Raw genomic sequence first — 27,865 nt, 5'->3', positions numbered from 1 at the left:
ATGGGTCCCAGAGAGGTGCAAAAGATGAGTGGAGCACGCCTCGGACTGCCTCTTGCATTGATGCCGGCCTGCTTGTGGTCGACCCAGCGTCAGCACTCGTAGTCGCGCTTGACGGAAGCACTGCAGGGGTCGTCCGCTTTTAAATACCTCCCGCATCGCTCTGCCCTGATGACTGAGATCGCCTTGCTGGACTGTAGCAGTATACCCACGCCTGACCGCACTCGACGCCGTACACGTCCCAGACTCCAGCGCGCCCTGCTTCCGCGTCCCCGTCATCGTCCCATGATCAGCGCATACGACGACTTGGCCCCTAGCACCGCCCTCGCTCGCCGTTAGCCGTCTGCCCTCGCTGTCGATACTTCTCGCTCCAATGGTCACGATGGCTTCGAATGGGTGTGTGCCCCCGCTCTCCGTACCACGCCCGCAGACTGACCCTCGCCCGCAGATTGCCCGTGCCCGCTCAGAACAGCAACTACATGGAAAATGGCCGCTGGTATCATGGTTTCCGGAGAGGCCTCTACATGTACCCGTGCGACGAGCCCGAGAAGGACCGCATGGACATCTACCACCAATTCTTCGCCGTCGCACGGAGAGGGCAGCTGCACCAGGCGCCGGTGCCGACGCAGCCAAACGTGCAGCCCCGCATCCTCGACGTAGGTTGTGGGACGGGCATCTGGGCAATTGACATGGCCGAGTAAGTTGGCCAAAGCAGCCAGAGCTACCTCCGCAAGGCTAACCGCGCCCGTGCAGCAAATACCTAAACGCCGAGGTGCGCCCACTTAAGCATGACGCATTGCTGCCAGACGGCTGACATGATGTGCGCAGGTCCTAGGTTTAGATCTCGTCAATATTCAGCCTGAGAAGTATGCCGCCCGCCCGTCGCTTGTCCGGCCTGACACTGATGCAGCCCCCGCAGAATCCCCCCGAACCTGCGATTCCGAGTACCACGCGACTACGAGAGCCCATGGACGTTGGGCGAGGACTCCTGGGACCTGATCCACCTGCGCATGGCGTGCGGCAGCGTGACGAGCTGGCCCGAACTCTACCAGAAGATTTACTCGTGCGCGCCCTCGCTAGACCCTCGCTTTTGGCGCCCCTGCTAACTGCCGCAGACATCTCAAGCCCGGCACCGGCTGGATAGAGCATATTGAAATCGACATGGAGCCGCGCTGCGACGACTACACGCTGCCCCCAGACAGCATGCTCACCAAGTGGTACGGCTGGCTAGCTGACGCCACGCAACGAGTTTCGCGCCCAATCGCCTACGAACACCGCACCCGCCAGCTGCTGCAGGCCGCCGGCTTCATCGACATCCAGGAGACGGTTATTCGCGTCCCCTACAACACATGGCCCAATGACCCGCACCAGAAGGATATTGGGAGGTGGTACAACTTGGGCCTGACCGAGGGTCTGGAGGCGCTAACCTTTGCACCTCTCACAAGGGTCTATCAGTGGGACCTCAACGCGCATGTCAGGCCAGTGCTCGAGAGTGTTCGCAGGGAAATCTGCAACCGCAAAATCCATGCGTACAACAACATGTAAGTCACGCACCAATCCGCGCCTGCCCACGCCCACTGACCGGCCCAAAGCCACATCTGGACTGCCCGCCGTCCCCAGCAGTAGCATCTCGCACCACCCTTGTACCACTCTGTTCATGGATAGTTTGCCTGCCCGCTACACAGGTAGCCCCTGCCAGGCACCCACCTAGCCCGGACTGGCTTTCCCCCGACGCTCTATCGAGCGCATCAACGCGACGGCCTCGTTACACCTGGACTCTAGAGATGCTTCCAGGATGTTGTGCATTCCGCGACACCATTTTTAGCCTCACTTTCGCCGATCCCATGGCTCACGCACCAGCGCGAACCTCCTCGGAACAGGGGATTTTGCCTCTTCTGCCTTTCCTCGCGTCGACTTGCTCTTCACCTAATGGCGCATCTTGCGGTAGGGAAAATCGGGTCTTCTTTGGGCGACTACCCCAGTCTGGCGTTACGGCATGTTAAGAATATGATACCTTGATACCTCGGTTTCCTTGCGACAAAACGATTTGTTTGCCTCCATCTTCACGAGAGCATGGCGGTCTCAGCGCGTCAGCTTCGTTGTGCATGTCACGTCCTTTTGCGTCGGTGCAGCGCACACGACGCGAATCATGGTGGATTGCATGCGGCCTTTTGGCTCCTTTCTGACGAGCATGTTGTTGTTTTTTTAGCGGAGCGATCAGGACCCTTGGTGTGTCCCCTTTCTTCGATAGCACGAGCAGTATATAATAGCTGGAATATACCCCCACTTCCTCTCATAGAGTTTATCGCAACGCCTCTCCTGAGAAAGTCTGTCGGAAGTATCGACCCTCTGGGAAGGAGCCATGACGTCGCACAGGTGGCAATGCACTCTATCACTTGTCCGTGATTTATACGCTGCTGCCACGCGTCACCGTTCCGACGTTGTGGGCACTCTTGGCTCTGGGCCAGGATGCCCTCTCGAAGATCTGTAACGGTGGAGACCCAGCGGCGCTTCTACACAAGACGGCGGGACGCATAAGATGGGCGCGTATTGCCTCAGTGTTGCATCGCTGCCTCTCGAGGCCCAGGGTGCCGGACCGATCCATTCTGGAGCAATAATAGCAAGCGAGCTGCAGCATGCCATGGCCAACATGGGTGTCTATCGCCCATGCAGTTGCATGCACGATATACTAGACGGCTGCAACTACGATGTCCGACGGCGCGCGCCCAGTCTAGCAGCTGGAGATATCAGTGCATGACTCGTATGACGTTTGCAGCAGAGGCAGCAAGTTTGTCGAGGTGGTGGCATGCGGGGTGGGAATGGGGGCGAGGGCGAGGGCAAAGGCGTGCGTTCCGATGCTTTGGGCCGGCCGAGGCTTCTGAGGCTTCTCCCGTATCCCGCGTATGGTACCTTCCGCGGACCCTCCAGGGAAGAAGGGAAGGAACGGCCGGCCGCCCACTCGTAGGAGGAAAGGGTGCATCACTGCATCCAACGTCTGGACTCGGACCTACTCACCCTCCGGTCTTCGCGCACTCCAACGCACGCTGCATGCCACTGCAAATGCGAATGCACCCACGGAAAGCAAACCCATGTTTTCCGCGCTCCCTTTTGCCCACACCCCCATCCACGACGCATCGCAATCTTGCGCCGCGTGCAACCAAACAACGCGTCACGTTCGCGCGACCTGCTAACGACATGGAGAGGCGCCATGTCACCATGTTTGATAACCACGGTCCTTTCTCGGTGCATCCCTCAGCCTGTAATGCGCACACCATTGTCAGTGATCGCCGCACAATGTTCTGACATGTCCGGCACCGCCGTGACAGCTCGCCGGTCGACATCGGCATGAGCAGGCGTTGCCGACGCGCTCTGCCTGCATCGTGACCGCCAATTCGTCACAATCGCGTATTGCATCTGCCATCGCCTTTCGCCAGACTACCGGACTCTGCGCTTCCTCCGAGAACCACGCCTCCCCATCCCCGCAACCGAGCCGCACGTGTAGGGGACCGCTTTTCACCTCCGCCGATTCCGTCCTGCCCTGCGTCTATCTTCTCCTCCTTTCGAGCGGCCGCGACAGCCATGTGCGCACCATCAAGGCAACCACCTCGTCTACCAAACTCCTCCTCTGCTCCAACCTATACACCGCCAATGTGACTGGCGAGCGCTGCAAACTCTATTCCGCCCTAGGACCCAGTCCATGATGCGATTCCCACCCTCCGCTGCCCTCGTTACCGATGGCGAGGTCCTGCCGCGCAGCATCTCACATAGTACACCGACGTGCTGCGCCGGCCCTGCGCCACTATTTCCGCCTGTCACCACGCCGCCTGTATCTTACCACTCTCCCGGATAATCTTAGTCCGCTGCGAACCGCAGTCGCCGACCTAATCGCTGTGCGATATACACACTTGTCCGGTGCTAGCAGAGAATGGTGGAAATGAAACTTTGGCCTCGCTGATCTCTCTGCGCTCCGTCCCCAGTCGCATCAGCTGTCAGGTCGAAAAAAATCTTTGCTGCAGAATACATATGCACGACGTTATGGGATTACACTAGCCCATCTGCCGGTGAGCGGCAACCGTTTGCCTGGTCCTTCGACGTGTTGGTGGCGTGGTTGCAACCAACCGTTCGGATCCTCTCCCAGCTCCCAGCTCCCAGCAACAACAACGATGGATTGCTATATTCGGCCCATCTTGTTCGCTCTCGGAGGCAGCGACATTTTACATTATGCAAGGGCGCGCCTTTCGATCCTGCTCGATCCTGCTTGATCCTGCTCCACGGATCCAATGAGCTTTATCCCTCTTACACGATCAGCCAGCCAGCCAGTCAGCCTGCAGAGTGACTGGCCCCACGGACCGGATCCCTCGCAGGTCCCGAAGATGGTCCGCATTAGTTCCCACTGACTTGGCTCTTCCCTTGAAGTCCGTCCGTTCGACTCAGTCAGCTCACATTCCCATCGCTTACACTGAGGAAACATTCCGCACCATGCCACCCTAGGCGACTACTGTCCTGTAAGTTTCCGACTCCAATTTATCCTTTCGTTCATTCGTACCCCCACTATGATGACAAACGCTGGGGCCATAAGAGTTCCTCTCCGCTTCCTCATCTTGCATGGGGAAGTGGATTGCAGGAACAGTGCTTTCAAAAACCAGCAACATTCTACCAAGAATCTTCTCAACTTTTCTGATATTCTACAACAAACCACGCACTCTGGAATGGCGCTTACTCGCCGGGACGTATCCAAAGCTAACCATTGGTCAGGGTCGAACACTCCGGTGCTAAAGCTAGTGCTCTTGTAGCAACTTTAGCACTCCTACTAGCGGAAAGCTTGGTACGTTTAGTTTCGACTCGGTTAAGAGGTCGATCTTGAATCGAGGGTCTGGCATCGGAGAATATGCTCGAGCTGGCAAGGTGGCAGAGATTCGTGACACCACTTGCGTCGCATCTTTGACTCTACACGGTGGTACCGCGTACGCGGGATCTGCGTAGCCGTCGATCCAGGCCGTTCACCTCCGATGACGCGATTCATGAGCCCACAGCGTGGGCATGGGAATGTTTGCGTTTGCCGATGATCGTCGGAGAGGTACGTCGTTAACTCGGTTCTCGCATTCGTATAGCAGCTGGGGAATCCAGTGCATACCCGGTCCAGAGCGGGTGAGTAGTCAAGCCGCCTATGTGACTCCAACGACAAGCGTACGAGTAAGTCCGTGGAGAAAATCAGGAAAAGTCCGTGGAGAAACTCGAGTAAGTCCGTGGGGGAAATTGCACTGAACAGCGTGGAGCAAAGCCTCAGTCATGCCACCGCCCGACGTCGCACAGCATCGACTCATGAAACCCCTATTCTGCTACCTCATCACACACAGCGCCATCCTTCCACATCCAAACCCACCGACTCAACCCTCAATACGTCGTAAATCTCAACACCATAGCTAACTTCGTACGAAAGCGCGTCACCTGCCTCACGTATATTTCCTATTCCTTCTCGCTACACTAACCATTGCACTACTTCAGCTACTCCAACTACTCCAAGCTACTAGAACCACGCCCTTTCTAGCCCCCGTCCTTGCGGCGGCCAACCCTCAGGCGTTATTTGACATTGAGCTGTCGTGATATCTACCGCTTTGGTACTCTAGTATCTGCGGTCGATCTTGGCTCCCGCTAGCTTGTAGAACTAGTAACTGCACTCCGTGGTTTAGCTGCTGTTAAGTTGCATTCTTGCGGCTCGCTTAGGGAGGGTAGTATGGATGGCGGTGGCTTGTGGGAATGGGAGATGAGGGTTTGGTTGGGGGCTTGAACTTCTTTTTGGGGGCTTCCACGTGGAATGGGGTTTAGAGTAGCTGGTTGGGTTGTGTGTGATATGCCCAGGCAGTCATGTGCCAATCACTACTAGTCTACTACCGCATCTGTTTCAGCTGAAAACGACCTTGGTATCTGAGTATGAGAGCTATCTTTCTTCCCTGGTTGGGTACTTGGGTGTTTGAGTGCCATCTACAATACACAGCCGTGTCGTGCTCTTTCTATGAACTTGCTGCTCACGAACAAAGGTTCTTGAGACACTTGATAAGGCTATATCGCGTCTCGCCATCCCAGCCTTTTGGCATGTCGTGGCTCACGAACCCATGCATGTACCTTTCCGGTGTCCACGTCCTCGCCCTCACCATCTCCTGCAACCAAGCAATATCCACTGTTTCCACTGTCCTGTCGTGATTCCGAACATCACTAAGGAATCCTAGTTTGCCCCAGGAGGTGACCCGCACAGGAAGACAGTCATGGTTTAGCTCGATCTCTACCATGGGCTCGCGAACTGCCAGTGTGATCCTCAGTGAGTGTTCCATCAGAACCAAGACATGCTTTCGGATCGTGCCCAATCTTGTGGTGTGGTCCTGGGTCTCATCCACACCACATACGCGGACGATGATTGTAGTATAGGCTGGGAAGACGGAGGTAGCCCGCAGCAGATCCCTTGCGTTGATGCGAACTTTCGCCTGACTTAGCGGCTTATCCGTCTGGAACTGCAGAACGATGGTCGGCGCAATCAGGGATATCTGAGAAACTGCAATTGGTGTACAGTGCGACAGCCTTTGGTTCGAGCGGTTATAATGCTGCTCAATGCGGCGTTCAAGTCCATCGAACATGGCCTCGGAAGACCGAAGAGTGTCTGAGCCTAGGATGATGATGCTCCTGTGGTGGAAGTTTACAAGCCCCATCAAGCGGGTTTGGGTATTGACGTTGAGCATACCGAAAGCGTGGCGAGATGTAACACCTGTGTAGAAGTTGTGTGTGACCTCATGGTTGCTGAGCGCAAACCTAGCAATAGACGCAAGAATGTTGAAACCCAGATCTAGAAATTTCGGTTGGCTTAGCGCGACTTCGTACTCCCGCGTCTTCTCCGACAATAGGAATTGCCGGCTGGCACTGACCTTGTCACTAGTCGTTAGAAAGCAGATGGTACCCTGCTTGCCGTTTGGAGCCACTACGACGTCCCTTAGCAAACGGCGCGCGTTCTTCAACTTGAGTGCGTCCATCTTTCCCAGCTCATACAGGACCTTGGTGAGGAGTTTGACGTCAGAGTGGGGATGTACGGGATTTCCACTACTCTCGAAACGAACTGACAGATCGCATGCCACTCCGTTCCATAAGATGTCGAGCAAAGGCAAAATCGTGATTTCCCTACTGTGATACATGTCGAAGTCTTCCGATGGAGAGTGACCAGGAGAATCAGCGGGTATATCCGGTGTTTCCATATTGATGGCAATGGTACGCAATTTTGAGAGACTTGATCCGATATGTTGCATCCACTGATGGCATGTCTCCATAGGATCGAAGATGACAGTGTTGAAATAGTCACGCTCGGAGAACACCTCCCAGTTGCATCGGAACACATTTTGACCATAGAGAACGCCGATTGCTTCATGGTAAATCTGACGGCAGGTCTGAAGGATGGCTGAGTTACCCGCGAAGCCTCTGGCCTTGATGACTGAGTCTTCTGCGTTTTCCACGAGCAAAACGGGCTCGTCGTCTACGAGTACGTATTCGTAGATCTCATTGCGAAGTTCGGCCGGGATGGAGAGTAGGAAGGTTTCAGCCGGATTGCTGATCGTGGAGTACACTTGCGCGATTTGCCTATGCACTGGGTTCGAAAATGGGAAGTGCATGATGGAGTGAGAGACGGCGCCTCAGCTGCTGAGTAGTGGTGCCGCGGCGGCGACTGGAATTCGTTAGTAAAAGCACATACACAACTACAGTGAGAAAAGAACTTACCGGATGGCTGTTGGCGTAGTTGTATGCGATTGTAACACGCGCGGGTGCGGTGTATCGTGTGGCCCTACAATGCGAGGGAAGCGACGATGGTAACGCGAGTGTCGGTGTTCAGGAACTCGCAGTGAGGTTGTTGTGCTTGAGCTTGGGCCTCAATTGTACTAAGAGGAAAGAGCACCCAGGCAGCGACTGTTTGCACTAGCGCGCAGGAAGGTGTTTCGTTCACACTATGCTACGTCATCTTCTCATATCTGTACTCAGGTGATGAACAATCCGCTGGCAATAAGCCTCGACGTTGACGGCGACGCACGACCGCAATTACTGGATGATACGAGTCAATTAATCCGGGGTACACCAGTCACAACGGCTAGGTGGTGCCGACAAAAGACACGTGGGATGTGATGCCCACGCAGATGTTTGGAAAGTGATGATGGATTTAGAGCTTCCATGTAGAGTGGAGTTTTAGTTATGGGATATGTCCAGGCAGATATGTGCTAAGCAATGCCAGGTTAATGCAAAAATGGACGTAAAGACATGGCAAAAGAACCTGTGTTCTTCCGACCTTTGCGCTCGAGCTTGGAATCTTTTTGCGAGCAGCTTCGGTCGTGTACATTTGTGTATATGGTAGTCCCACATCTCAGTGACGGAGCCGATAAAGACGCCAAAGAATGGCATACATCGTCTGGTCCTTCCACTCCTCCTCACCGTAGTCCTCTTCAGGCCAGTCTAGAATCCTCATGAACGATTGCTCGTGCTTTGGACAATCCAATTGCTTCCACCACCCAGGATTACGCTTATCAAACAACGACGTGAAGTCACCCGTGTCCAAACTCTTCACAGTGACCGCTACGGAAGACTGCGTATCATCGTCAACCTTCAGGATGACAGCTCGCATAGGGACACACTGGCTGTTCAACTCAACCTGAACGCGTAACTTGCGGGTGTCTGCGGCCGTTTCGGGCTCCAAATGCTTCAAAAGCAGGTAGGCGTTCTTTCGGATATCGCCCAGTTTTGCAGTGTAGTCTCGAGTTTCGTTATGGCTACCACATACACGAACGATGATCGTAGTGGTCCCCATGAAGACTGAAGTGACACGTAGAAGATCCCATGCATCGATCTGAACGGCAGCTAGGTGCGGCGACTCATCTGTGTGGAACTGCAAGATGATAGTGGGTACGTTTTGGAACATCTTGCTTGCTGAAACCGGATCACAGCGTCTCGGTGAATCCCAGTTCCGAAATCTTTCCTGCCCATAAGTCTCTGCAATGCGACAATCAAGCTTCTTGAACATTGCCTTGGAGGTTTGAAGGGAATTAGTATCTAAAATTAGGGTAAAGCGGCTTTTGCGTAGAAATTGCGGTGTAACAAGCTCGCGAAACCTGGTGTTGACGTTGAGCATGCCGGGTTGGTGCCCAACGATGACACCGTTGTGGAAGTTGTACGTGAATTCGTGATCACCAAGTGCAAGGCAAATGATGGTACCTTGGACCCCGTAAGATAGATCGAACATGGTCAATGAGTTTCTCCGAGGAACGATTTCGTATCGCTGAGTCACCGTTGACATCTCAAACGCACGCCACATAGAGCCTCTGTAGTCAGTCGATCGATACGTAACGATGCCTCCGGTACCGGCCGTATACAGGTCGACAGATTCGAGCAAGCGACGCGTTTTCTGCAAATCGAGTGCATCATTCTTTCCTAGCTCAATAAGGACGTTGGCGATGGATGTTGTGTCGTGTTGTTGCTCTTCGAAGTCGGATTCGTAGTCATCTGATTCATCGTCCTCAGCTATCTCAAACATGACTGACGTATTGCGGGTGTCGCTGTTCCAGAAGACGTCCAGTAACGGTAAGACGTCTATCGGCCGACGGGAGTTCTTGCGCACATTCCTTTCGGAAATCCAATCCTCATACCTCTCCGGTATCTCTGGCACGTCCAGGTTGATGTTGACAGTGCGCAGTCTCGGAAGACAGGAGCCAATGTCGTCTATCCATCTTTTGCATACTTCCATGGGGCTAATGATCTCAACGTCGAAAAAGTCGTCGTGTATGCTGTGTTGGAAGCGGAAGGCATTCCGGCTGTAAAGGAGACCGACTGCCTCATGATAGATCTGACGGCAAGTATGAAGGATAGCAGGGCTTCCTATGGAGGTAGAAGTCCCTTTGGTCACCTTGGTCTTTCTAACATCAACCTTGGCAATCTCGAACGTTATAGGGCAGGGTTCCACGAGAAGATACTCGTAGATCTGATTGCGTAGCTCAGGCGCGATAGTGAGTAGTGAGGGTACATCAGGTGCCACAGATCCGGAGCACGCTTGCGCGATGCGTTTACGCTTAGGATCTGGGACTGGAAAGTGCATGGCTGCAGTTCAAGCCAGCGGTTGGACGTAGGTGCGACTGGCGGTCGTTAGTAAGTGTACTTGAACAATACCCATGATGAACGAAGAACTTACCGGATAGCTTCCGATGCTGTCGCATGCAACGGCGGCGCGAGTTAGTGTAACGTGTTGCTTGGTTTCTGTACAAGACGACAGCAACGGTACCGAGGTAGAGGTTGGGTGAGTGGCAGTGATGCTGTATCGCCTGAGCTTGGTTTCTGTACAAGACGACAGCAACGGTACCGAGGTAGAGGTTGGGTGAGTGGCAGTGATGCTGTATCGCCTGAGCTTGGACCTCGCTTGTTGTGGAAGGAAAGAGCGACGACGGTTGCCTAGGAGCGCAAAAAACGTCTCTCACTTACCTGTATTACGTCATGTTACTTTCGGACTTGAAAGAGCAGCGTGATAACACACCCGTCACAATGGTTGGATGATGGCGAGCCAATACGCCCAAAGGCCAGCAACGTGAATATAATCTGCGTAACAACAAGACCTCTCTATTCAGCTCCACGACATCTAAATACGACCCCTCTCCAGAAACTTCTTCGGCAAATCCACAGTCTTCGCCCGCATATACTCCATAGCATCTAGTCATCAGTCAGCAAAGTTCACTCACCCAAAGCCCCACTCAATGTACTTACTCTTCCCCAAAGTATCATACGAAGAACACGTATTATACCCCCCATCCCTAAGATGATCATGCAACAAAAAATGCACCGACCGTATCCCCGCAATCTCAAACCGGTCAATCGGCTTCCCCTGGTACTCATCTTTCCCAAGAAGTTGCTTAACGCGCTCGATCGTCATAAACGAGCGAAGCCAATCCCACTCGTCGTCGTGGCGCACGAAGAAGCCGCAGTTGCAGTCTGATGCTTTGTCTCCGGAGCGGCCGGCAACGATGTAGCCTAGTGGTGCGCAAACGGTTTCGCCGAAGGAAGATAGATCGGCTGGGGAGGCGGTCTCGTAGGAAGCTTGTTGGCGGGGGTATTCTTTTGTGATGGCGGGTGGACTGAGGTCGGTGGACGTTTTCTTGCCGTACATGGTGTGAACGCGAAGGGGGAGTTGGTCCTGGGGGAGGAGTGAGACCCAGTAGTCGTAGTAGGGCTTTGGTGCGATCTGGCGCAAGTCGTTCGATAGCGAGAGACCGGGGGCAGATTGGAGGAATACCTCGAGACACCAGCGGTTGAAGCCGTTGGGGATGTCTGGTCGTACTAGCTCGGGATCGGACGTTTGAGCGAAGATGCGGAAGTCGACTGTTGCTACGTCCTGGTTGCGGGCATCGATTGGTGAAGAGCCGTTTTGGTGGAATCTGAGTGTCTTGAAGCGGTTTACGTTGTCGCCCATGGCTGATCATGTTAGTCTCGCGTTGTGTGTCTGGAAACGTGTGCTTACCGTAGCGGATCTGGTCTTCGGTGATCTTGCACTTCTCCTCGATATCGAGACCGCATACAAACATATGCCATTCGCATTGCCACCCAGCTGGAGCAGTAATACCTACCTTGGTCGTCGGTGGCGGGGGAAGACCCTTGACTCCCGTGACACGCACGAGATCTTCACCCACTTGCTCCATCTTGACATCGGTGATATCGGCCGTGACGTCACAATTGTAGTATAGTGGTCCCTGAATCTCGTACAATAGTTGTGAAGTGCATGTTCCGACGGTCACGCAACCTGTTCACGTTAGCTGCGTATCATCTTGGCTCGAGGTGCCGCCACCTACCTCCGGTATCTTTCTCTTTCGCAATATTGAAGCTACCATCATATTCGACTTCCGCGATGGGAAAGCCCATGTTGATGTGCTTTCCAGTCTTCATGAGATCTTTGAACATAGAGTAGTATCCCCCCGTAACGTAGGCAGAACACTCTACAAGATGGCCTGCAATGAGTGCTCCGGCAAGTTCGTCAAATTGATCGTTCTTCCAGTCGTGCCACCAGCTGACCATGTTAGCAGAGGCCGAAATAGTATCGTAATGACTTACGCCGCCGCACCAATGACTGGCGCAGCATCTGCAAGCCTTCCACCAAGCACAATATCAGCGCCCTGTCGGAAAGCTTCCGCGATGCAAAGTCCACCCAAATACGCTTGTGCGCAGATTGGCTGCATTCCCCATTCCTCCAGCTTCTTGCCATGCATTAAGCTTTCGAACTTTTCTCCCTTTTTGATAAGACTGTTGACCTGCCCAGTCACATCGTCTCCTTCTATCCATGCCACTTTGAGGTGACCAGCACCCGCTTTCTCCAACATATCGACTACAACTTCAGCGAGAAGTTCAGTATCTGAAGCACCAGCATTCACCGCGAGCTTCGTCTTGTTCTTGACCAGATTCGCTATCGCTGGCTCGAGGCATTGGATGAAGGTATCGGCGTACATGGCGTTCTTCTTCCGGTCTTCGAGGCTCGTCGTGCCATTGGCGTGCTTCGTAGGCTTCTGCTTAACTTTGCCGCTACCATGTACGGTCATGGTCATTTCGGATAGCCAATCGCCTGTTCGTGTCAGCTCGAGGTCTTCCATAGCCAGCTTTCAGGGGAGTCTTACCCATCACAACATCCACCTCCGGATCACCCGCCATCCTCATAATAGCAGTCGAACGATCCGTAAACCCTCCCGAGCATCCTGCGATGCGCACAGCGCGCTTGCGGTTAGTAGAAGGAGACATTTTCACTCTTTTGGGGTTTGGCGCCATGTATATCTCGTAAGAAATCTAATAAGGTATCAATTGCTCCATGACGGAGAGTCTCAAAGCTATATACCAGGCCGTCCAGGACCAGCTTTCCGGGGTACGGCAAACCATCGAGGCTGTTGCAGGGCCGTTCCCCGATACCGTCCAATAGCGGCTACGCATAAAGGTAGCGCGACACTCATGTCATGTACTGGGAGCTACTTGCGGATAATCTTGAACGATGGAAGACGATTTCCTGAGAGCTTGTGGCGGGGTTGCGGGGAAAGAAACGGACGCGAGCGCGCGGTGCTGCTGAAGGCCCAGAACTGTATTCATTGTGATACCACCAACGGTTTGATGTGAATGCGATGTTTTCATAGCTGAGTCGTCGATTTGCGCATAAAGCCGACGCGTGTTTGGCTTTCGCGAGTTGGTGAAAGGAAGGGGACTGTGACGCGCGATGTTCGCGATCCGGCTAACGACTCATTTTAGTCAGCGATGAGGTTTTGCATGACTCGGCGACTTTGTCCAACTCCAGGAAGGAGTGCTCCGCATCATCTCGGGTCTACCAGCGTCACCTCCTGGACATCACCACCAAGCTCAGAACTGCCTAGGCCTATCTACCCGTTGCATTCGTAATCATCGATGAAACGCCTATGCAGCGCGCTTTGTACGGCACAAGCTGCTAATCCTCCTGCCCATATATCCATCACAAACCCCGATGAGTAGCGCAATTGCTCCGAAAGGGGTTCAAGAGAATGGCGCTGCTACTCCTTCATTTACTAATGGCTTCTACTGGCAGTGAATCCTTACTCGAGAGTCAAAACCTTCGATCTTGCTTGCGATTCATGCATTCTTCGGGACATTGTGCAAATAGGCGGATACCTTGCGAAAGCAGTCTTAGTCGCATTGAACTCGACCATCAGCCAGGCAATCACTTTCACACCATGAAATTACACAAAGTACAAAAATTCTAATCAAACAGGCAGAGCCTTTGTCTAATCTCGCAATTGTGTAGTGTACAATGTCACTTAGGCATCAATTCACACCTCCAACAGCAACATAAGAGAACCCCTTACCGACCAGCAGCCATGTAGCCCAACGCAGCGGTGAATAAGCAGAGAAACTAGGTGGTCTCCTACATAAGCGGTTCGAGCTTCGCCTTTCTTCATCTCCCCAGTCACTTACAGCCCTACTTCAACCATGGACAAAACTCAAACTCAGCTGGTCGTCTTATTGGCAGCTATCACTGCCGGTTCGGTTGTGACTTTCGAGTACCTACGGTGGTCTGATTCACGGCTGAAGACTCAACCAGTGTCCTTAGTTGCGCAGACTACACCCGAGACTCCTCAAGTTACGACTCATCCTGGAAAGAAAGAGGAGAGTGCTCGGCAGTCTCAGGTCGATACCTCCACTAATCAGTCCGTTGTGAGAACCACAGTAGAGACTCACCCCGAAAAGCCCGAAGAGGGTGGTCAGGAGTCACAGAACGATGTTTCCGCGAACCCGCCTGCCGCCGAGACCACAACACAGCATCCTGGGGTTCCATGCCATTGCGATCCGTGCAAAGAGCACAGCCAAAGGTCTCAAATGGATACCTCCGCAAATCGGCCTGCCATGGTTTCTAGAGATAAGGAGAACCGAACTACACTCGATGTCCATCTCATTCAGTCGAGATTTGACTTCCAGTGCTCCTGTGACTTGCACGCAAAGCAGCTTTACTTCAACTGGCCTTGGACATGCAATTCCAAGCACAGCGAGGACGACATAATCCTTCAACCCAATTCACGACCTACCCTTATCCAAGATCACGAAGATGGTATTTACGAACCCCTGTTACTGGCACACCGCACCATCGAGTACTTCTCCCGCCCCGAATCTGCCATGGACTCCAGCCAAACCGCGGCCCTTGCCCAATGGCGCAAAAGCCACGAGCGCACCCGCGTTCTCGAAATGCTAGCCCAGCACGACATCCGCAACAAAGACACGCAGTTCTTAACAGATTGGGTCGTCTCGCAGCTCAACGAAATCTTCTTCTTCGGCGCAATCAAGAGCCTCGAAACTGTCTGGAACACCAATGAGCTGGACAGCGAACACGGCATACTTGGAGACGCCATTACAAAACTCAAGGACGGAAACAACCACTCATTCATCCGCCTCCATCCGACACGTCGCTGCTACACACAATCAGAGTACAAGCGTACAGGCAAGACCCTCGCGGAAGAACGCATGGGATGCATTCTACACGAGATGCTACATATCTTCCTGGATCAACATATGTGTGAACTATGTGGTACGCCCGAAAATAGGTCTTCTCATGGAAGGGCGTGGCAGCGGATTGCAAGGAAGATTGAGGAGCAGAGCTTGCGTCTGTTGGGTATCGAGGCGGATGTAAATCGACTGTCTAGCTTTATGAATGATTGGCAGGACTACGATACTAGGGAGAATGTTAGTATTTGCGATTTGCAGGATTGGGGCTTTTGGGAGAGGCCTGAATATGACGTGTAGGGGCTGAGCGTAGACGATGGATACTGGGTAGTGTTTTTGTCTAATTGTTCGATGCTAGAGCGGAGACCATACACCCTGGTCGAGGATGAGTCTAGATACTCAGATGTACTTTGATAGAAATATGATTATATGTCTGAAATCACTTTGTTGCGATTGAATACAGTGCCAGCCGCTTCATGTTGAGGTGCTGAAGTATTCAGCCTTGCCCCACCTCAGGGTTGGACGCACCTTCCCCTGCCGACAGATCCGTCATCCAGCTAAGGCAATCAGGGTTCTGACAAGGTTCTAGACTTCATTAGAACACCAACATACCATCGCGACATTCTAGACAGTGCCCAAATTTCTTTTCATCAGCTCGCGCCCTCTGTTGACGCCACGGGTTCATTTCCCTGGTTGCGGCTGACGCTATGACGTCGCCGCCCTGTGCTCCGCGGTGCTTGTTCGATGAGCAAACGTAACCAGCCGTGCCAGCGTACTCGAAGAAGGGCACAATGGCAGCCTCTACAGACTCACTTGCTGTCACTGAACCTGAGAAACCGAATCAAATGCGCACTTACGATTGATACAACATTGTTACATCGTCACATACCTGCTAATGTAGCCTACGCACGCCGCGCTTGACAAACCGAGGCATAGCGCCACCATGGACATCGACAAAGAGTTCCGCCAGGTTGATGAGCTCGATATTGGACTGGATCGGTCACATATCACGTATCAAGGTCAGATCGAAGTAACCGGAAGTCGCTCCGAAAGTAGCAATGACGACACAGCTCACCCACGCGATCCGTCGCCTGTATCATCCACTAGTAGGATAGTCAACAAGGTTCGCCAAAAGAAACACATTGCCGGTGTCAAAATCAGAAAGACTCTGCATATTGCAAAGGCTGAAGATGAAATCGATGAGCCTGATCCTGATTCGCTGGTGCTGGTCGACACGACGGAAGGAAAGCAATCGAAGTCACGTCTCGATCACAAGTCCACGGCCTCAGAGAAACATACTTTCAAGGACCTCCTGCATAATCCGATTGATACAGTGAAATCCAAGGGATGGTGTCAAGGTAAGTGAATCTCACCTTGACGCGGATAATACATGGTTTGCTGACTGAAGACTTCCAGGAAACCAAGAAGTCGCAGCAAACATAGCTGTGAGCGAAGTTCCTCATGGCCAGGAAGTGGACTTGGTTAATGCCGCGGCTGCGATAGAACAAGCTACGACTACGGATGCGAAGGCGCAAGCCCAGCAAACTTTCGCTGAGATGCTCAACCAAAGACAGAGCATCTATGTCAGATGGTCACTAGATCGGCATGTGACAAAGATTAGGGTTCTTCCTCGAGACACCGCGGTGCTCAAGCCACGATCTGATTTCGAGAAGCAAGATGCCGCAGGCCGCGGCGTCACTGACTGGAGAGCATATGGTTCGCACTTATTGGACTACTACGCTCACCGATACGGAGGTCAATATATAGGCTACGGATCCGACCCGCCAACCCCTAGCAAAGAGACAATCATGCCGAATATCGAGCGACTTATCGTTGCGACATCGCCTTTCCAGGAGTTCATCATGACCACGCGCCGCGTATACCGCTGGGAGAAGCCTCTCGAGACAACAAAGTACTTGGTGATCTACCTCGTCCTTTGGTATTTCAACCTACTACTACCAGGCATGATGTCAGCGCTACTGTACCTGGTTGTCGAGCGACGCTGGCACGGACAGTCCATCCAAGACCTCCGCGAAGACATCGAACACAGAGAAGACGTGGAGAGAACGGCCTTATCACTTACCGAGTTTATCGAGAAACAGGGCGACGAGAACTGGGCACACGACCTGCTTCAAGACCTTGGTCCTTGGCTTATGGTTCAGCTAGCCGACCTGGCCAACTTCTTCGAAAGTGTCCGCAACTTCTACGAGTGGAGGAAGCCAATGCGCACGCTGGCTGTTATCGTCGTTATGACTGTCGCCATTCTCATCACGGTCTTCACGCCTCTTTGGCTAATCATCAAGATGTCCACGTTCTCTGCTGGTTTCACCTTCTTCTGCCTCTTTCCCATCTCGGTCAACTTTCCGAATTACCGCCTGCTTGTCTCGCCTTCTAAGCGGCTGCTCTGGAATATCCCAACGCATGCTGAATGGGCGATCCAATACATACAAGCCGAAGGTCTCCGTGTAATCACCGAGAAGCAGAACACCAGTGCCAAAGCTACGGATCTAAAGTACACAAATGATCTCAAAGACTCTGCCTCACCATCCAACCAAGACTTCGCCTCCTACCGCTCACAATTCGACAAAACGCCCGGACACCTCATCATCAACGCTACAGGAGTGCGTTTTGTCGCGAAACGTCCGCCACATGAAGTCCGCTTCTCGCTGCCATATGTACAAATTAACCAACTGGAGAAGCAAGACCGATACGTGGAAAAGATGATCAAGGTCCTCAAGGAATGCGATAGAGATCTGCGTTTTCTGGATAGGAATGGACATGAGTGGATCTTGCATGAAGTCGAGAAGAGAGACGAGGCGTTTAGCCAGATAGTCGGGTTCAGTCGGACGACATGGCAGGTTTTGTGGTAGTACAGTCCATCTCTGAACATGAAATTAACCCTCATAAAGAAGTCCTCTTATAATACAAAACTTCACCCCCAAATCACCACAATCAAACCTTCTCCACCCCACTGCCCCCCTCCACACCCACAATAGTAGCCTCGCCATTCCCCAACGTCTCCACCAACCGCCTCGGCCCAACATACCCCCTCTTCCTTATCCACACATACCAGCCCCCCAGCAGAATCGTAACCCCGCCCACCAACGCACTCGTATAATTCATCGTCGTGGTATCAAACGGCACCGCGAACGGGAAACAGTAAATCGGTATCCACACAACCATATACCCACACGCTATACTCGCGACCGTATAAAACACCGGCGTGGGCATCGTAAACGGGCCCGAGATGACGTGGCGGCGCCGAGTCAGGATATTGGGTAAGATGAACGCGAGGTACGACATCGAGCTCAGCACGATGAAGGAGCCAACGAAAGCCGAGAACGCGGTGGAGCTGCCGATGTATATGCAACCGAGGACTGTGTTGATACCCCCACAGACCAACGTCGCATTAAACGGATTCCCCCACTTCCCATCCACCTTGCCCACCCACTTGCTAAACGGCGTCGCGTCATCCCGCCCCAGCGTCCACAGCATGCGGCCAGACGTAATATAACAACCGATATTCGTGCAGAACGTGGGCACGAAGATGACGAGTAAGAGGCCGAGGGAGCCCCCATGCGTGTTTGTGGCTTGCCGGTAGAGTTCGGCGAGCGGGAAGGGCCAGGGGTTTGAGAAGAGACTGTCGAGGTCGTTTACGGCGTAGAAGATTGTTATCAGGTAGAGGAGGGCGGTTAGGAAACCGACGGTGTATTGGGCGAGGATGGCTTTGGGGATGTTGGTGCGGGGGGAGGGGAGTTCTTCGGCGAGGTGGGATACGCAGTCGCTGGGGTGATTGTTAGTATATCGACTTTGAATTTGACCGTGGTTGCCTTGAGCTTGATGGGATGGGATAGGATGGGATGGAATAGAACTCACGGCGTCCCCACAGCAAAAGCCCCATTCAACATGCCCGCACAAAACACAAAACCATCGCTCTTCCACCCCGCCTGATTCTGCCAGTCTTTCCACACAAACTCATTGCTCGCATACCCTTTTCCGGTTCTACTGGGCATGATGGCGCAGACCATGATGGTAACAAACACACCCATGAGGATGAAGAAGAGTCCGATGTTCGTTAGTTTAGGCAGCGCGCGATTAGCGAACATGACGACGAAGCAGGCGAGCCAGGTAATGATGAGGTAGGCGATGAAGACGTGCCAGCGCTCAAAGGCGTAGCCGGGGTGGAAGAGACCGTACATGGAGATGATTTGGTTGGCGAGGATGGAGGAGATGGATGCTGTGCCGAAGATCCAGCCTAGGGCGTTCCACCTGTGTTGTGTTAGTTGTGCTCTTTTCTTATATCATGTCGTTTGTTGGAGTGAGTTGGGTGATACATACCAGCCAGCGTAGAACCCGATTACCTTACCAAATCTGGCTCCGCCCGTGACGGAAGCCCAGTGGTATACACCCGCTGATGAGGGGATTGCAGATGCCATCTCTGCGATACACGCTGCGATCATGAAGTAGCAACATGCTACGGCGATGAATTCGTAGATGACACCTGCTGGGCCGCCGTTGTAGAGTGCGATGACCTAAGCAAGGTTAGCATCTTGTATCCCATTAATCAGTACCAGAGAAGAAGGTAGACGTACGATAGACCCTCCCAATGCCGCCCAAACATTCCCCGTCGTAATCCCAATCGCACAGATACTCAGTAAACTGAAGTTCCTCTCAAGTTCTTGTTTGTGGCCTGACGCGTTCAGGACTTCGCCAACGCCTGTCGCTTCATCGATATCCTCCGGTCTCGACTTCTCAGCAGACTTCTTTTCCAAATCCATCTTCGGAAGTGGTAGTACAGCGTGAATGATAGGCCAGTAACGTGAAAGTTTTGCTATTGCGACGTGATGCAATGCGTATGCAGGAGGTCGTTAATGACTGGGATACACGCAAAAGCGATCAGACCCGTCGCAACGTCAACAACCCTCCTCTCTGCCCAGACACGGCCAACCGGAGATTAATACCACCAATCGATCAAGTCTAGACGAGTGAGCAATCGAGTGGACTCGCCGTGTCGATCGCAGATCAAACGGTCCTACGCGGGAATCGTACAACTAGCAAACGTCCGCCCGAGAGATAAGGAAGCAAAGAACGATGGCGAAAGAAAGGACGGATGAATCTGGCTGAGAAGAGTGTAACGACACAGAGGAAGAAGGAAAGAAATGTGCAATTCACGTCTTACTCTTATGACGGCCCGCGACTTCGCACGCCTCTATCTCTGTCGTTACGTGGTATTGTGTCAAACATAACAGTGACATCTACACGTAAGTACGTATGCTAAGCGACGCGACAACATTTCCAAGACGGGCAGATAAAGCAGCCCTACCAGCAACCATGCAATCTCGAGTTAGTAGCTGTGTACCCAGTTGCTAGATGCCGTCTCTACGCCCCGGTCACGGCCGTCACGCCAAAAGTCAGCCCCAACAAACCAATTCAACCCAGAAAAAGACCAGGCTACATGAGTGTAGCGAAGTGCAACGTTCGCATCCGACCATCTCCGCACTCCCGCAGCTTCGATGGATACCGTGGAGACGGGTGACGGGATATCAGACATCAGCGTACACTAATCACGTTGTGTCGCAGTCATGCATGTCGAACTGATAAGAGAACCTCAGGCGAGCGATGGTGGACCAGGGGTGTAAGATAAGTAAAGATCCCGGGGTTACGGATCCAGGAACGACCCAACCAATGAGAAGTGCAGAGTGCGGTTTGGTGGAGAGGGCATCCCGGGAGATACGCGCATTTGGATGCGGAGATATCTTGGGTAACGAGGTGGCGTAAGGCGAGATAAGTGATTGAAATGATTACTCCGAATTGGAGTTTGGAGGTGGATCGGGAGATGTTGGTGGAATGTTTTTACCGGGCTTGAAGATTCATTAGGAAATTTACAACGATTGATGTGTTCTCTGCTCTCCCCACATGAAGTCTGGAATGTGGGTTTGATGCGTGTTGTGACAGAACGGAAGACGGGCGTTCATCGAGCCGCTTACGCCCGCGCTATCCCCCACGCGTGCTAAGCGGCTCTGGTAGCCCTGAAGTCCTTCATTGGTTGTGCGACTTGATACCATGCGATGCAGTGACATTGGGGCGTAAATTCGAGATCCATGGAGAAACAAAGGCGTGATACGCTGACAATGGCTGTACGGTCGGGAAATACAAATGTCTTCAGCGAAAAAAGAAAGTAGATTGGTCCACCCACGTCCAGTGCATTATCACCAAAGCTTTTTAGGTGACATGCGCCGGATAGGAAAGCTGTAGTAACATGCGCTATATGCTATGTTTCCTGTTTTGTAGTTACAGCGCAATAGGGTGCAACTACAAAACAACAAACATAGTATATAGCGCATGTTGCTACAGCCTTCCTATGTATGGCTATATTTCTTAGATACTGTACACAAGATAAACAAACGCACCTTCAACTCCATATTCCCATGTCATGTCGCTCCGCCAGAGGTCCAGTGATTACATACGTTTCGTCCTCATTTACGCGTGAGCGATATCCGTTTCTAGTGACATATTCAAATCCATCTTCAATCCAACTCATTCCGTGTGAAAGAAAGTACCAGGCTCACGCGCTGCGCATCTCGGTATCCTCGGCATCGTCCACGTCGCCAATCTTCCGCTTGCTGGGCGTCGCGCTGCCCTCGTCGGCGTTGTCGTCGCCCTCGGTCCACTCGGTGACTTCCCACTCGACGTGCACGCCGCTCTCGGAGTGTCCGCCACGCTGCTGCTTGAAGCGGCCCAGGCGGGTGTTGCGTACGATCTCTTCGAACCAGGGCGCGCCTCGCGATTGAGGTTCTGAGCGGACGACCGTGCGAGGGCGGTTTGTCCGTGAGGGTCCGGCGGCGGATGTCTCGTCCTCGTCGTCGCTGCTCTCGCTGCTGCTGGGCAGGAAGCCGAGTTCGCCGAGCATGTCTTGGTCTTCGTCGAGCAGGCTGCCGACGGTCAGGGAGATGTGCTCGGCCTCGTCTCTCGTCCGCTCATTCCATGACGAGAGCTGTGTGCCGCAGTATCCGCAGAACTGACGGCGGGTATTCGAGGTGTAGGGGTTGACGAAGCTGCGCTTGATGCTCAGACGCGTCTCGTCGGGATATTGCGCAAACGTCGCCGAGGTGTACCATGGCAGAGGGACGCGGAGCCAGAGTGTGAGGGGGTTCGCTGAGTGGTGTCCTAGAGTCTTGTTAGCACCGTGTTGGAGAGTAGCGCGCGGCAACCCAAAGCAGACTTGGGCTGCACAACACTCGGCGTGTACTTACGTGACGCAGAGGTATTGTCGTATCGCAGCTCGGCCTGGCGAATCTGCTGTGTCGGCATCTCAATGACATAGCGGTTGCGTCCGCACGCGCAGGAGCCGTGCAGCGTCTGCGTCGCCATTCCGGGCTCGTGGATGTTTGGATGGAAGCGATTCGCGTGGTGTGTTCGGGTGCAGACAATGCCTCTGCCCATATAACTCGCGATTGACGTGTTTCAGTGTGTGCGGCGTGGCGTGTGGAAAGAAATCGAAATTGGCTGCTGCCCGTCGCGCCTTCCCCAGCTGTTGTGCAACGGCCCGTGCTGCGATTGGTTGACTGTCAGCCTTGTGGTATGCCGACCAAGGTTTACCCTTTCACGTCACCTGGACAACTGTAATGGCCGTGTAAGAATGAGATGGTCTTTATTTCGAGTCGGTAACTATAGAGGATGTTCGAGATATTCGTTGCGAGGCATATGTACTGCGCCATGCAAAAAGTGACAGCCATGAACCCTCGTGATAACGCCTGTCGTCATGTGTGGGGAAGCTCACCAGAGAACATTCGAGCACGCCCTGGCCCCTTCGCGAACCAGAACCCCGAGCAGCCGTCAACCGCTCTTCTTCTTTTCTTCTTTCCTCATCTTAGCAACACTTTCGTTTACTCTCTCAATCGCCTCCCTCGCCCCATCCCAGCACTTCCTCTTGCCTGTGCTGAACACGCGATGTATGTGCGGACTCCATATCCCGCCCATCAGCAGATTGCAGAACTTCCTGTTCTGAAGCCAAAACAGCCAGCCTTTCCACCCGTATCCCAGGTACTCATTGACACCCGTACCGGCAAGACCGTCCATGGCCGCGACCCAATCACCTGTCTCACATTGCCCTGGCGACAAATTGTAAACACGCTTTGCCGTCTCTGCTAACCACACGTGGTGTTTATCCACAGCAAGCTTCATATCCGGAAGTGAAGGTAGAGATGATTTGCCCGCCCAGGCCTGGGCTATAGCCATGGTCGTCAAGTCTAATCGTCGTCAGCACATGTCTCGCCTAATCATCATACCTAGAGTCGCTCACCGAAAATCTTAAACCCACTAATCGTTATGTGTACAGCAGCCATGAACGCCAGACTATCCGGCTTCTCGAGTGAAAACACGTTCTTGTAGAGACGGAAGAGCGACTTCCCATTCGAGCCCGGCGCGTCGAGCCACGCTTGAGGCCGACATTCAGGATTGAAACGCGGCTCGATCATGCTGAAGTCGGACTTGTAGCCCGTACACCAGATTATTGCGTCCACGTCAACTTTTGTCCCGTCTTGCAACTCTACCTCAGTAGCATTCACAATGCGTTTGATGCCTGCGACTGATGTGATGCTGCCGTCCTCGAGGCAGGGGACTAACGTATCAGATACCACTGGTACCTTACTTGCGGGCTCGAAGCGCCATTCAGGGCGGATGTTGAAACTCTGGTCTTGCAGTTTCTTGAGGAATTTATCGAAGAGGAACTCGCCGAGGCGAGGGAAGTATGTTATGATAAGGCTTTGGAAGGTGGCGAGGCGTAGATTGTGCGTGTGGTCTATCGGGACACCCTTTATGCGCCGCGGGAACTACAAGAACCATTGTCAGTCTCAAGACCTTCGCACATCAACAAGGTTCCCTTCCAACTTACAACCCGAGCTCCATGCCGATGTGCCAAATACACTTTATCTGCTATTCCCACCAGCTGAGTAGATGTATCCGCCGCACTGTTGCTGAACCCTACAACCATGACTCTCTTCCCCTTGTAGTCTGCCGGCCTCTTGAAAGCTTGTGAGTGTACACTGGGTCCAGCAAACTTTTCCACGCCTTCTATGACTGGCAGATTGGCCTTACCAACCATACCCCCAATCGCTACAACAACTTTATCAAAGTACTCTTTCCCACCATCTTTTACATCCACAACCCATTTTTCCCGCTCGTCATCGAACGTGATTTGCTCGATGGCAGTACTAAGCCGCATATAAGGTTCCAATCCGAAATGCTTCGAATAGTCTGTCAAGTATTGCTGAACCTGCGTAGCCGCTGGATGCGACGGTACGTCGTCCGGATAGGGGAAGTCAGTGTAACACGATCGTTCTTTTGAGACGTTTACGGTTGTGGTTTGCATTACCGACGTTTGCTCTTTCTCCGAGTACTGCCATAATCCGCCGACGTGCTCGTTGCGGTCGAAACCTGTGGCGTGGAATCCTTCTTCTCGCAGGTTCTTTAATGCTACGATGCCAGCCGGTCCTGGGAGGTTCAGTTAGTTGCTTTGTCATGTCAAGTAGGAGGTTTTCTACCTAGTCCTATGACTGCTACAGTGGGAGCGTCTTCCATGATGCTAGTCGTGATGATGCGTCTTTGCGTATGTTTCTCGCCACCTGCTCTTCAGACCAACACAGCGATCGCAATCGACGCCGCAACAATCGTGTTATTTAGAAGACTTGGGAACCGTAGCGCGATCACTCTCACGCCGAAAGCGAGTTGACCCCAGATATCGCGTGTGGACCTTACGGCCGTGTTGTTGGGCCGAGCAATTCCGACGCAAGTGGAAGGGAAGACCAAGGCTACACTTAACGTCGCGCACTCCGCCAAAACATCTATATCTTACATACTTTACTGTATAACACACATGATGCGCTCTCTCAGCTCTAACATCTTGGTGTGCCGAAACAGGACAGGCTTGGGTCTTGTAATTGGCTCTTTGGCCACAGAGACGCCCGAGGCTTACGCCACGGCCAGCCCCACTCTCACACACCGTTTCCCGACTCAAGTGCTGCGCAGCTGCGGCCCTCTTGCCCACGCGTCATATCTGACAAGTTGAGTCGTTTTACTGGACGTTGAATAGTGCTAGACAAAACGCGTGGTTTCGAGTTGGAAGTTGCGATTGGGCATCTCCCCGCATCTGAAGGCAGCAGCTTCCTGTGAGGCTGTGCAGGGCAGTGGAGTAGGTACGAACAAACAAGCTTCTAGTCTGTCTTTACGCCTCAACTTTAAGTACGCTTTCTCTAAGTTCCACGTCTTACTTTACATCGTCACATTGAATCAACACTGGCTTTTGTGATTTACTTCAACTATGGCCGGCCCACCATCATACCCCGCCAATACCAATCTCACATCCAACCCACCACCCCCGTCGATATCATCACAGTCCAACACAGCATTCACACCAAGCGCAACCTCAATCGCCGACTCCTCCGACAATGAATATGAGCCAACCCCCGTCCACAGCCCAGGAGGCCCACAATATGAAGATTTGCCACCATCCTACGACGAGGCCCGCGACCAAGCCAACCACGACACCCGTCATGGCATCGCGCCTGTAGACCCCAGCCAAATCGAAGCCCACCGCATCACCACCAACGAAGGACCAAACGAGCCAGAAATATGGGAGTACCGCGTAAGAGGCGAAGAAACAGATCCCGCAAGTGAACAGGAACGCGCACCAGACTATGCGAATCACACAAACGACAAGGCCACCAGTGTTCCAGTCCAGCATGTCAGTACGAGTGAGAATATCGCTGTGGGAAGGGTTCATAACGAACCTGCTTCTTCGTCGAGCAAAGAGAAACAGTCCGATCTAGCTTCTGACCTGCTCACCCAAGCCTTAGAGTTCAGCCGTGAAGAACCAGATGCGAGGGCGCAGTATGCACCGCATCTAAACCGCATCATCGCGATACCCGAGCATGCAGGACCAGCAAGACGTGCAGACGAACACGTATATTTCTTAGTTGCGTACGCCGAAGTGTTGGACCGGCATTCCATCAAGCCAGCCGAGTTTGCCGACTTCCTGTACGGTCTACAAGTCCTGACCACAGCGGCGCACACGACGGCCGAAGACTTGCTACACGAACCGTCCCATCAAGGACTCTCTTCCAGCATCGTACACGACTACATTCGAGGAGCGAATGAAGCCTTCTTCGCGCCAAGAGGCCTGATTGTGTCATTCCGCAGCGAGACTGCGCTTCTAGACACGCTACCCATTCCAGCGGGCCACAAACCCAGCGTCCTCGCCAACCTGGCCGATAAGACTGCAACGGCTGAATGGCGGGCAAGGCAATTATACCCCTGGATCGAAGCTCTCGACGCTGACGCCGTGCCGCTGCCGAGCGAGAGAGTGCTTAAATTGCATGAGATGAGGGAACATTTCTCAGGTCCGACGACGGCTACTGGCTCGCCTGACTATGCTGGAAACAGCGGTCTTGGATCTGCTGGTGCACACGAAGACCCACCTCACTCCATCCCCGGACCTCCAGAGGAATCCTCACACGCACATGGTCGACATGGACGAGGCGCCCATCATCCCCGCGGCAGACGAGGCGGTCACTGGTCGCCGTTTGGTATGCCAGGTCATGGCCCCTTTGGTGCACCCGGCAACGGTCCTTTCGGCCAGCCCGGCAACGGCCCCTTCGGGCGCGGCGGTCGAGGAGGACCATTTGGACCTCGCGGCAACGCCTTCTTCGGTAGAGGAGGCTGCTCCCCTCGCGGTGGACGCGGACGCGGACGTGGACCACCACAGTCCGCGAACGAATGGGCGGAAGTAGGCAAAGAATTAGGCAAGATTGGGGAGCAATTCGGTAGACATATGGGTGATTTGGGTGTGGAGATTGGGAAGCGGGCGAGTGCTTTTGGGGTGGAGGTGGGGAGGATGGCTGGGGGGAATGTTGGTGGAAGTGGAGGTGGAAATGCAGGTGCAAGTGTGAGTATGAGTGGCAATGGAGGGTCTACTACCTCAGGTCCTGCCTCGTACGAACAAGTCCACGACGACCTCCCACCTGCTTATGCTGCACCGCCAGGACAGGAGACGGGCGTGCTATATGGCGATCGTAAAGTCGATACGGGGTACCCGGCCGATACGAAGGATAAGGGGAAAGCTGCAGTCAGGGACCTGGATGACGACGATGATACCTCTTCCCTCTCATCTGATAGTTCAGACTCAGATTCAGACTCCTCGGATTCAGACTACGACTACGACCCCGACTCCGACTTCACCCCCGCCACAACCCCCAAAGCCCAATCCCTCAAGCTCGCACGCCGCCAGATCAAACAACGGAACCGCCAACTCAAAAAGGACCACAAAGCCAAGAAACGCGAACTCAAAGCCAAACACTCCTCCCTATCAACAACAGAAAAAAGCAAAGGCAAAGGAAACGCGACGAAGAAAGCGAAGAGGGATCCGAAATGGAAAGCTGCGAAGAAAGAGTATAAAGCGCAGAGGAAGGAGTTGAAGAAGGAGAGATTGGCTGTGAAGAAGGAGTGGCGAGAGGCGAGGGAGGAGATGAAGAGGGAGAAGAGGGGGGTGAAGGGTATGGCAGCTGGAGGGATGTCGAGAGGAGGGGTTGAGAAAGCGGGGGAAACAGGAGCAGGAGGGAAGGAGGGGGTCTGGTTGGTGATTGAGAATTTGGCGCCTTAAGATAGACGGAAGGTGAGTGTACTGAGTTTGTGGGGTATTGGGGTGTAAGGATGGTGATGTATATATGATCAGACTGTGTTGGGATTGCCAGACAGCAGTTACACTCCACAATCAGACTTACAAAATCAATCACATACACACAGTCATTTGCACACCACAAGCATATTTGAAAAAGATCTTCCTTGTCAAAATACATCATCAACCAGAGTACTTCAT

At 53.2% G+C, this 27,865-nt stretch overlaps 10 protein-coding genes across 10 annotated transcripts; 4 read left to right on the top strand and 6 right to left on the bottom strand.

Annotated features, from left to right (window-relative positions):
• Positions 1–476: 476 nt before the first annotated feature.
• LAE1 (Secondary metabolism regulator lae1) lies at positions 477–1,623 on the top strand (the record flags this gene model as incomplete). Its single annotated transcript, XM_049335159.1, has 6 exons — positions 477–694; positions 751–769; positions 826–863; positions 917–1,060; positions 1,113–1,538; positions 1,590–1,623. The coding sequence occupies 6 exons, from the start codon at positions 477–479 to the stop codon at positions 1,621–1,623; spliced, it is 879 nt and encodes a 292-aa protein (XP_049185698.1).
• A 4,400-nt stretch (positions 1,624–6,023) lies between these two features.
• Positions 6,024–7,646, bottom strand: J4E83_008261 (uncharacterized protein; the record flags this gene model as incomplete). Its single annotated transcript, XM_049335158.1, has 1 exon — positions 6,024–7,646. The coding sequence occupies one exon, from the start codon at positions 7,644–7,646 to the stop codon at positions 6,024–6,026; it is 1,623 nt and encodes a 540-aa protein (XP_049185697.1).
• Positions 7,647–8,386: 740 nt separating this feature from the next.
• On the bottom strand, positions 8,387–10,108 carry J4E83_008260 (uncharacterized protein; the record flags this gene model as incomplete). The annotated part of the gene is made up of 1 exon (XM_049335157.1): positions 8,387–10,108. The coding sequence occupies one exon, from the start codon at positions 10,106–10,108 to the stop codon at positions 8,387–8,389; it is 1,722 nt and encodes a 573-aa protein (XP_049185696.1).
• Positions 10,109–10,642: 534 nt separating this feature from the next.
• Positions 10,643–12,666, bottom strand: J4E83_008259 (uncharacterized protein; the record flags this gene model as incomplete). Its single annotated transcript, XM_049335156.1, has 6 exons — positions 10,643–10,713; positions 10,768–11,472; positions 11,519–11,797; positions 11,847–12,061; positions 12,106–12,610; positions 12,663–12,666. 6 exons carry the CDS (start codon positions 12,664–12,666, stop codon positions 10,643–10,645), a joined length of 1,779 nt encoding a protein of 592 aa, XP_049185695.1.
• A 1,323-nt stretch (positions 12,667–13,989) lies between these two features.
• Positions 13,990–15,294, top strand: J4E83_008258 (uncharacterized protein; the record flags this gene model as incomplete). The annotated part of the gene is made up of 1 exon (XM_049335155.1): positions 13,990–15,294. One exon carries the CDS (start codon positions 13,990–13,992, stop codon positions 15,292–15,294), a length of 1,305 nt encoding a protein of 434 aa, XP_049185694.1.
• A 643-nt stretch (positions 15,295–15,937) lies between these two features.
• J4E83_008257 (uncharacterized protein) lies at positions 15,938–17,864 on the top strand (the record flags this gene model as incomplete). The annotated part of the gene is made up of 2 exons (XM_049335154.1): positions 15,938–16,352; positions 16,411–17,864. The coding sequence occupies 2 exons, from the start codon at positions 15,938–15,940 to the stop codon at positions 17,862–17,864; spliced, it is 1,869 nt and encodes a 622-aa protein (XP_049185693.1).
• Positions 17,865–17,946: 82 nt separating this feature from the next.
• Positions 17,947–19,772, bottom strand: J4E83_008256 (uncharacterized protein; the record flags this gene model as incomplete). The annotated part of the gene is made up of 4 exons (XM_049335153.1): positions 17,947–18,778; positions 18,871–19,263; positions 19,333–19,526; positions 19,587–19,772. 4 exons carry the CDS (start codon positions 19,770–19,772, stop codon positions 17,947–17,949), a joined length of 1,605 nt encoding a protein of 534 aa, XP_049185692.1.
• Positions 19,773–21,559: 1,787 nt separating this feature from the next.
• On the bottom strand, positions 21,560–22,365 carry J4E83_008255 (uncharacterized protein; the record flags this gene model as incomplete). The annotated part of the gene is made up of 2 exons (XM_049335152.1): positions 21,560–22,161; positions 22,248–22,365. The coding sequence occupies 2 exons, from the start codon at positions 22,363–22,365 to the stop codon at positions 21,560–21,562; spliced, it is 720 nt and encodes a 239-aa protein (XP_049185691.1).
• Positions 22,366–22,830: 465 nt separating this feature from the next.
• Positions 22,831–24,573, bottom strand: J4E83_008254 (uncharacterized protein; the record flags this gene model as incomplete). Its single annotated transcript, XM_049335151.1, has 4 exons — positions 22,831–23,243; positions 23,297–23,825; positions 23,939–24,486; positions 24,537–24,573. The coding sequence occupies 4 exons, from the start codon at positions 24,571–24,573 to the stop codon at positions 22,831–22,833; spliced, it is 1,527 nt and encodes a 508-aa protein (XP_049185690.1).
• A 739-nt stretch (positions 24,574–25,312) lies between these two features.
• J4E83_008253 (uncharacterized protein) lies at positions 25,313–27,649 on the top strand (the record flags this gene model as incomplete). The annotated part of the gene is made up of 1 exon (XM_049335150.1): positions 25,313–27,649. The coding sequence occupies one exon, from the start codon at positions 25,313–25,315 to the stop codon at positions 27,647–27,649; it is 2,337 nt and encodes a 778-aa protein (XP_049185689.1).
• Between the last annotated feature and the right edge of the window lie 216 nt (positions 27,650–27,865).

The sequence above is a fragment of the Alternaria metachromatica genome (genome assembly GCF_023757995.1).
Source record: "Alternaria metachromatica strain BMP 0045 chromosome Unknown scaffold_23, whole genome shotgun sequence".
In the NCBI taxonomy this organism is placed as follows: domain Eukaryota; kingdom Fungi; phylum Ascomycota; class Dothideomycetes; order Pleosporales; family Pleosporaceae; genus Alternaria; species Alternaria metachromatica.
This window is presented reverse-complemented; position numbering and strand designations above follow the sequence as displayed.